Consider the following 9,927-nt stretch of genomic DNA (forward strand, 5'->3'; position numbering starts at 1 on the left):
TTGTAGACCAGGCTGGCCTCAAACTCAGAAATCCACCTGCCTCTGCCTCCCAAGTGCTGGGATTAAAGGCATGCGCCACCACTGCCCAGCTCACTTATTTGTTAATTGTAGCTTTCTTTTGCTACTTTGTGGGTTCTTCTTTCTTCCATCCTTCTCCACCCTCATTCCACCCTTTAGACGCTAGGTAGGAGACAAGATTCCTGAATCTATTCTTTTTGTTTCTTCTTCGACCATGAGTACTATCAGTCAGCAACCCCCCTTCCCTTGCCTCTTGGAGCCCTAGCATTTATATACCCTCTGAAGAGTTCCCACACAATCACAGGAACTATCTGCAGCTGGCAAAAATCCCACCCCTGCTAGAGCATGAGGCAAATCATAGTCAGCTGCTGTGGACAATCTGAAGCAGCCCCACATCCCACACCTGGGATTAAAATGAAAACTTCTTCTTATAATAGCTCTGTGTTTTAAAAGAAACAAAAATTCTCACTACAGACAATTAAGAACACAGCTAAGCAGAATCTGCAATACCAGGAACAGGAAGGAGTTTAAACCCATATGAAAAACAAATACAAGCCAGGCGTGGTGGGGCACACCTTTAATCCCAGCACTCGGGAGGCAGAGGCGGGCGAATCTCTGAGTTGGGAGGCCAGCCTGGTCTACAAAGTGAGTTCCAGGACAGCCAGGGCTGCACAGAGAAACCCTGTCTCAGACAAACACACACACACACACACACACACACACACACCAAAAAAAAAAGAAGAAAGAAAGAAAGAAAGAAAGAAAGAAAGAAAGAAAGAAAGAAAGAAAGAAAGAAAGAAAAAGAAAAGAAAAGAAAAGAAAAAAGAAAAAAGAGAAAAGCAGATACAATGTTACAGAACGAAGGACTTGTCTTCTAAGGGGAGTGAAATCAGGACTTTCAGATTTGCCAGTTTGTGCTAGGTAGAGAACATCATGCACTGAACAGCTCAGTTCTATTACAGGAGTCTATGAAGAAAATGAACAGGGGAGGAACCCAAGAATCATTGGCAACACAAAAGCAACTGACAGGATGAGGTTAGTGATTAGTTTATGAGGGATGAAGCAAAGACAAAAAAAAGTGGGGCTGGCAGATATGATGTGGACACAATGATACTCTGTATCGTGGAAAGAACTTGCAAGTTTTCATGGTACCCAAGCAAGACGGACAGCATCTCCAGATAGAGATGTCCAGTGCACAGGAAGACTGAGAGAGGAGAGAGACCAGAGCTGGGACACACAGGCCTCAGCAGCTTACCCCTCAGCATGGGGACAGAGGAGCTTCATGCCACGAACTAATCCCATAGCTGCTGAGCAGACAGGGATGCCTCACAGTTCTGAGGCAGCAAGGCCAAGAACAGGATTTAGCACAGTTGAGTTCTAGGAAGGACTCTCTTCCCAAATGCAGTTAGGTGACATCTTATTAACTTCCCATGGGGAAAAACTGGAGTCTGGAGTCTGTATACTACTGGTCTACTCAGGAAGGCTCAGCCTTCACCCCTGGTCACCTTCCAAAGTTCTTGTGTCCCGTGCCATCCCTTTGGGAGTTTGGATTTCACTGTGTGAAGTAGAAAGAAAACAAGCATTTCTGAATATAGTGTGAATGGCCTGGCATGTTCTGAATAAAGTATGTGTTCTAGTATATTATATGGCTTTTTAAAGTCCCCAGAATGACCTGAAGCCAGGAGGAGGTACTTTTGGAGTACCAGATCGAAGGTTCTCATAGTATATGAGATATCTCATATGGTATGATGTGTTTGCATGAAGGAAATGCTGTGTAGCCCTTTTCTGAGATGTCAACAGTTTACAACACAATATGATAATGGCTCTTTGGTGTTTCTCTGGACATTTTTAGCTTATCAAGCAATTCTTACAGAATCATTTAATTCAGAATTTTATTATTCTGAACATCAACGATAACATGGTTTAAAAGTGCACCCAGTGGGCATGGTGGGACACACCTTTAATCTCAGCACTCAGGAGAGGCAGGTGGATCTCTGCGAGTTCAAGGTCAGTCTGGTCTATACAGTGAGTTCCAGGACATCCAGGGCTATATAATAGAGGGACCCTGACCCCAACAACAAAACCTCTAAAAATAATAATAATAATAAAATATACAGAGAGATGGCTCAGCAGACAAGAGGACTTGTTGTTATTCCGGAGGACCTGGCTTCAGATTCTAAGACCCACATGGCAGATCACAACTCTCTATAGCTCCAGTTCCAGAAGACCCAACAGCCTCATCTGCCTTCCAGGCCTGAGGCGTACAAACGTATGTGAAGGCAAAACATTCATACACACTAAATAATGTTTCTTTAAAAAAAATAGGAAAAAAAAATCTTACCATCCTTAGTAGTGTCAAAAACGACAACTGAGACATTAGTAGAAGGATTTTTTGGTTTTGCAACATTGAACATGTCGCTGGCAGCATGGAAAGAAGGATAAAGAGTTGGCAGGTCCTTCAGGGTGCAGTTGGCTGGCAGGGGCGGGTCCAGAACAAGCATGGGCACCTTAATGCAGTGCGTCAGCAGACACTCCAGCTGCTTCTCACTGCAGAGACAAACAACACTTCAGACAAGGAAAAGCTTGTGCCCACTACTCAATGAGTCAGGTTTTTAAAACCCCATAGCCTATATAAAATTATCCCTAACTAAATTCATTACTCAAGAATGTAAAAAAGTTTTGTTAGTAAATATGGAATAATAATAATAATAATAATATTTTAGATCCTGTTTTCAAACATCTATTAATTATAAGAGTACCAGTCAGATATCATGTCTCCTACTTGAAGGATAAGACAAGAAGACCAATTATAAATTCTAGGAGACTTTGGAACACATAGTGAAACCAGGTCCCAAAAACAAAAAAATAAAGAGAGAGAGAGAGAGAGAGAGAGAGAAACTAAGTAAGTTTGCCACCAAAGTTTATTAACTCAAAAATCCATAAGAAATTGAGTATTTCCGTATTACCATTAAAAAATATATTTGTAGTTCATTGAAGGCTGTTGTTAGCATATTAGGAAAGCGAGTCTGAATGTGACATGGCATTAGATACAGTTTACCCACCCCAACTAGACCAATATGAACTACATTGGACACTACACTGATACAATAATGTGGCTCTAACAGGAAAACGTAGGGGATTTTTCTATCTGCATTAAAGAAATTCTTTTAAAAATTATGTGAATAGAAGCAACCACAACTAGTACAGTGCTATACAAAAACTGTCCAACCTCCTCAGCTAGTTATTAGGAGTGCAAAAGGTAGCAACTGTCACCTCGATGGCTCAATTAGCACCCTCAAAAGTGATGACTCAGAGTTAATCTAAGCACTGTAAATCTGTCCCTCTCAAGGGACAGAATGTGGAAATATATACACATTATATACTTACCACACAAATATGTATATTTATAACAAGCCTGCCTGACATCCTGAGAGGTATGAAGCAGGAAAATAATAATGCATCGACATAGGAATTAAAGAGCAGGAGACCTTTGGCCATGAACTATGACTGACAGCTGAGAGCTGAGTGTAGCTGCACAATCCCGTGATCCCAGCACTTGAGAAGGAGAACGGAAGGTCAGGAGTTCAAGGCTATTCTCAGCTACTACAGTGTGAGTGTGAAGGCTAGTCTGGGCTATATGAAACCTTGTCTCAAAAAGTAAAAACGAACAAGCAGAACACTGTTGAGGAATGGGGTTCACGACCATCTCCACTAGAGCTGTCTTTAAAATCTAAGTGGGAAAAAGCAGGAAAGATGGTTCTGATTGTCAGTGAGAGCTCTCTCAGAGCCACGAATGATTTAAGTCAATATTTTAGCAAAAGAGATGTATCTGGTTCCTGTCACTGGGCTAACTCCCCTTCCAGGTCCTTAAAAAAATAGGGCCCGACAGCTTCCACAGATAAGGAAGGATTATAAGTGTACAGATAAATGGCGAGCATAAATTTGTCAGTAAAACATGGGGTGTAATTAGATTAAAGAGGCCCAGAGAATAATGCATCGGGACAGGTAAATGAGTAGTCTGGCCTTGCCAAAACCAAGCCGGACTCGGCCAACCAGAACACAAAACAAACCCCATGAGTGCCCAGTCAGTCACAGAGTAGAGCCCTGCCAATTCTCTCTAATGGGTGCACTTAATGGGGTGTCAAAATAGCAGGGGAGGGGCTGCCCATGAGCAATATAAAACAGCGCGTGCTCACGAGCGGTAATCCTGACACTTCATCTCTCTGAGCTTCACTCCTGAGGAAAAAAACAAAATGCTCACCTCTTCTTTGTCGGTTCTGTTGTGTTCTTGCCGAGGGTTTCCCTAGTAGAGAGCAAAGTTGGCTTGTTACACACGCCTCAGCTGGTGCAGCCCCCAACTGTGGACAGGGGACTTTACAATGATCACTTTCTTGGTGGCTTCACTGGAACTGAAGTGCCAATAGGAAGAGTCACAATGCTTAGGGCACCGAAAATGTAAACAAATCGTATGAAGTGCTCATCTCTCAGCACGGGGACTTCAGGCCACAAACTAATTCTACAGCTGCTGAGCAGATAGGAATGAAATGCTAGCAATAACCCTGTGCCTCCAACTGCAACCAATCAAGCTCATTTAAATGCCACCTGAGTGTTTTACTTATAAAGCATAGAATGGGGCTACCAGTCATTTTATGGACTGACATCGTCTTATACCCGGGAAAAGAGAATCGTTGCAGTATATGGGGCAAATGACCTGCAACTAGAGTTTGCTGGTGATGTTTATAAATAGTGGGGATGCTCTTAGCAAATCTTCCAGACGAGAGATGTTACCCAGCTTGGAGTGGTCACCCTGCCCACCTCTGACATGCACCTCCATGTGCTCTTGGCCAGTTGTGGGCTACTTCTTAAAGTGACTCACCGCATGGCTCTCTGCTCTTCCTCCATGTGCTCTCGGACCTGCTGTAGCTCCTTTAGCAGTTCAAGGTCAGTGCCATTCACCCAGGTGTAAACCACGTCGATTGGCATGGGCAGACAGAGCCTAGGGCAGACCCACAGCCCTCCAGGTTAACTGCAAGTTTTTCAGAACATTTGGGGGAAAGGTTCTAACAGAACTTATATTTAAGAGTTAAATTTAAGCTGGGGGGTGGCAGTGCACGCCCTTGATCCCAGCGCTTGGGGGGCAGAGGTAGGCTTATCTGAATGTGAGGCCAGCCTGGTCTACAGAGTGAGTTCCAGGACAGTCAGGGTCACACAGAGAAACCCCATCTTAAAAAAAAACAACAAACAAACAAACAACATTATCAAAGAAAATTAATGAAAAGGTGACAGAACTGTGTGCGTCCCTGGGCTGCTGACGGCGGAGAGGTGTCTATCAAATACCAATACCGGCTCTGTGAACTTCATTACCTTAGAAACTTCATGAAATCATTTGATCCTCACAACCACCCTTAAAGAGGTTGCTATCCTTCCTTTTTAAAGATTATTTTCAGGGCTAGCAAGATGTCTTGGTGAATTCAGAGTGATTGTTGCACAAACCTAAGACCTGAGTTTGATTCCCTGGACAGGTAAGAAAAGCGTTATCCTCTAACGTCCACACACGCACACGTGCGCACACACACACACACACACACATACACGCACACACACGCATGCACGCACCTTGGCATGCCACCCCACCATCATGCACACACATTGACAGGGGTAATAAAGATTAATGGGGAAGACAAAAGGAGCTCCTTAGGGACCCTGAGTTCTGGTTGAGCAGGGAGTGATCATCACGTGTGGGAGTGGGGTCAGGGGATAGGGGTAGGTGGTGGTGGTGTTTGCTTGGGGTGGAGAAAGTTCTGGAACTAGATGTGATGACAGCCATGCAACACCGTGAGTGCATTTGGTGCTGCTTTTAACCATACACTGTAAAAATGGTTCAAATGCTAAAGTCTGTGCTATGTATGGTACGCTTTGCTATAAGAAAACGTCAAGCAGGGTGGGAATAAAGGTTTCCTGGGAGTAGAGGGTGTTAGTTTTAGAACTTGGTTTAGATCAGATAATCCATAGATAATCTATCACTCATATACACCACAAATACAGGATTGGCAGGATCAAATGTCAAGTCCTTGGTGGGGTGGCCTTAGTGGGGACAGAGTGACTTGGTTCCTGACCCTGGGATAGGGTCCCTGGTGTGAGCCTCCACAAGGGTCAATGCCTGCCAAAGGCATAAGGTTTGTTGTATAATGTACATATTTCACATTCCTCCGAGGACTGCCTTCCCGTTAACTTAGATGACTCTGCAACAATCTGAGATAGCATAAATCCATGGAGATGAAGGGTGTGTGTGGCTGAAGTCTCTGAAAAATAGTAAATGCTGGGACCTTCAGGACAGCCCTTAAGGCTATGGGAAAGAGCTCTAGATACATGAGTGCAATATATATATATATATATATATATATATATATATATATATATGCACAATATAAGCATGCAATATGAATTATGAAGGGCTTCATGAATCTAAAGGAACAAAACCAGTTATACTATGAGCCAGCTACAGATACAGGCAGATTATTCCCAAATTCAAGGTCAGCCTAGGATAGAGCAAGGTAAGGCCCAGGTGTGGTAGGAATGGTAATTTCAGGGCAGGGTTCCACCCAACTATCTTATCAACTGTGCTTAAAGAAGGATTCTTTTGCAACTTAAAAAAACAATGTATGCTTACCTTGGAGTAAATGACTGGGTTGATATGTAAAATAAGACAGGACCAGGGTTCTGCAGGAGATAAGCTATCCTGAGAATTTATTAGGATAAAAAGAGAGAACTGCTTGGAGAAAACACACACACACACACACACACACACACACACACACACACACACACACGGAAGCAGGACATGGACAGAGAGACCTATTAGAACAGCAAGCAAGCAGAATATAGACAGAGAAATCTCCAGAGAGAAAGCAGAACACAGAGAGAAGCAGACTGGAAAAGCTGCATCAAGCAGAACATGGGTCATCAGCCTGGATCCACTATTTCACTTTGAGTCACTCCCAGACATCCCCTTCTCTCAGAACGCCTCTCCATGCCGAGGCTGGTCCTTGGCAACCAGATGCAGCCACATATAAGAAAGATAATTAAAAATACAGAAAGGTGATCAAGTTTAAAGAGCAAAACACAGTAAAAGTTACCTACCAGCCCAAGTGAAGACCTGGCCTAAGTAATGCCACCACCTACTGTGTCCCAAAGATTTTCCAAGTCCAACCCTTCTCTTTGTCCCAGAGCCCTCAACACCTAACCTGCCACCTCTTCTAGCTACATAGCTCCTTCCTGTGCACATAAGCACATAAGACCTTCCTGCTTCACTTCCCAAAGCATCTGAGATAATAGAGCACCCAGCACAGAAGCAGCCAGTGTCTGCAGAAAAGCCCTTTCGGCGTGAGGCGCGTGAGGCACGTGAGGCATGAGGATGGAGTCTCCCCAACCCGCTTGTTTTTAAATCATCTGCAAAATAAGAACGAGGCCCAGCCTTGCCTTAGTGTTTCTGTTCAGGTTTATTCCTCCAAAAGAAGGTTTCCTTAGTTCACTGACTTAACAAAACAAAACCAAACCACCAAGCAACCAAAAACAAAACAAAACAAAACCAAGACCAAAAACCTAACAAACAATCCCACCACTCTGAAGGTACAGACTTCCTATCTGTTTGGGTGTTGACATTTTAGATGGTTCTTTCCCTTTTCCAAATAATGGACAGGTTTTTTTTGTTCATTTTAGCCAACTTCCAAAGTTTGTCTTTCATTCTGATTATCAGCTTGATATCTGAGGTGCCCAGGGCGACAGGGAACCACAGGCTTGAGTGTGCCTATGAAGGCATTTTAGGGGAGGATTAACTGGGGGGAAGGGAGCACCCTGGGTGTGGGCAGTGCAATCCCCATTGGCTTGGGCACCAGACTGAGTAAAAAGGGGTAAAGGGGGAAAACTAGCTGAGCACTGGATTTCCCACCTTTGCTTCCACATCCACCAACCTGCCCCAGCTGCAAAGCTTCAAGCTACCACGCCTTCCCCACTAGGAAGCACCTCCCAGAATAAACCTTTCCTTCCTTTAAGTTGCTCTTTGTCAGCTATCTGGTCACAGCAAGGAGGAAATGCACGCTCCATTTGCCCTTTCTTGCAGCCCGGGCAGAGGATTGGGAGACATTGCTTGAAAGATGTGAGCAAGAGCTTGGCAGCACCTACCTGTAATTACAAAACCCTCAAGAGGCCCAAGAAAGGATGATCAGCCTGGGTTATGCTGTGACCTTGCTCTCACCCCACCCTCCAGAAGAGATGTGCCACTTATAGTATAGCTGAGTAAAAACTAAATAGACATGAAGTCTGAGAGGTTAAACGTCACAGGGAAAATATAGAAAGCCTGTCTATGTAAGGACTATTTTTAGATAGAGATATTAGAGATTGCCTTACTGGGAAATAGTCCGGGGTAGGAATGGAGCCCACTGATAGAGTGTTTTCTCAGTATGCACAAAGTCTAGGCAACTTCAGCACAGTGCTGAGACCACGGCATTGTAGAACACAGTGTAATGCATGGGAATGAGTCAGTGTGGAAGTTGGAGGAAGAAACGTACCAGGAAAATGGTATTTTCATGTGCCCTGAGACACACGCCTATGTCGCTTATCCAAGAAACCAGAGACGACCAAGCAATCCTGGCTAGAAATGGAGACCAGAGAGGTAAGGAATCCCGATGCTTCGTCAGGAAAATGAAGACGCATATGTGCCATAGTTGAGTGTGACCCCAGCAGCCGAGGCTTCACAATCCGTTGTTCTCGGGACATCCTGGGTGCTCCCCCTCACCAAGTGCGGCTAGGAACTCGCAGGATGCTGGTCATCCTTTCTGTCAATACTCCTTTAACCACATCTGCCTCCTCCAGCCACTCCCTCTTCAGCCTCGTTCTCTTGGAAAAGAATTCACTCACAATATGCATCTTCCCCAGCAATCGAAGGGATTCTTAGTACACTTAATACCTCCACCGCCCCCGCCCCTGCCACCACCACCGTCACCGTGGGCACGTGGATCTTCCATGAGGTAGCCAGCACCCGGGGTAGGCATGGAACTAGGCATCTGCAGCCTGTCTTCCTAGTCACTTATTTTTCTCTCTTGCACCTCCAGGCTCTCTCCCGCCACTGCAACCATTTTTTTTTTAAGATTTATTTATTTATTATATTGTAAGTACACTGTGGCTGTCTTCAGACACCCCAGAAGAGGGCATCAGATCTCATTACGGATGGTTATGAGCCACCATGTGGTTGCTGGGATTTGAACTCAGGACCTTCAGAAGAGCAGTCGGCACTCTTAACCGCTGAGCCATCTCTCCAGCCCTGCAACCATATTCAGAAACACCCCCTCTAGGTGGCCCTCACACAGTAGCCTTTGGCACACAGAGGGCTGCTGCTCTCTGTCAGCGGTGAGGGTCCAAGGTGCCCTCAGAATGAGTGCTCTTTTGGAAGAAGTTCTGGGCTAATGCTGCTGCTGCCGAGCTCAGCTGACTTCTATGTAGCTGTGTTCCATCTCCCCCGCACTGCACCTCCCATCCTCTACATAAGAGTAATGGATTCCTCTCGGTCACCACCATTTGCCTGAGGTCTAGAATAGTACCTCATGTGAGTGGGTTAATATGTACTGGTTAGATAAATAACTATAATCTCATTACAATTTTATTATTATCATTATTAATGTTTTGGGTGTTTTGCCTGCATGTATATCAGTGTATCCTCTATGTACCTGGTGCCTGCAGAAGCCAGAAAGAGGTATTGGATCCCCTGGAACCAAAATCACAGACAATTGTTTGCTGCCATTTAGCCGGTTATCACATGTTTAACTCACAGGTTAAATTAAAAACCTGACGGCGCAGGGCGTGGTGACGCACGCCTTTAATCCCAGCACTCAAGAGGCAGAGGCAGGTGGATTT

At 44.7% G+C, this 9,927-nt stretch overlaps 1 protein-coding gene across 1 annotated transcript in view; it reads right to left on the minus strand.

The window, feature by feature from the left end:
• The window catches only part of Gnptab (N-acetylglucosamine-1-phosphate transferase subunits alpha and beta), a 71,227-nt gene that overhangs the window by 32,340 nt on the left and 28,960 nt on the right, over nucleotides 1-9,927 (minus strand). The window contains exons 3-5 of the mRNA XM_021204748.2: nucleotides 4,895-5,014; nucleotides 4,280-4,321; nucleotides 2,360-2,565 (exon numbers count right to left, since the gene is read on the minus strand). Coding sequence (XP_021060407.1) covers nucleotides 2,360-2,565; nucleotides 4,280-4,321; nucleotides 4,895-5,014 — 368 coding nt within the window. The remainder of the gene's footprint in view (nucleotides 1-2,359; nucleotides 2,566-4,279; nucleotides 4,322-4,894; nucleotides 5,015-9,927) is intronic.

This window comes from Mus pahari, chromosome 9 (assembly GCF_900095145.1).
Source record: "Mus pahari chromosome 9, PAHARI_EIJ_v1.1, whole genome shotgun sequence".
Taxonomy (NCBI): domain Eukaryota; kingdom Metazoa; phylum Chordata; class Mammalia; order Rodentia; family Muridae; genus Mus; species Mus pahari.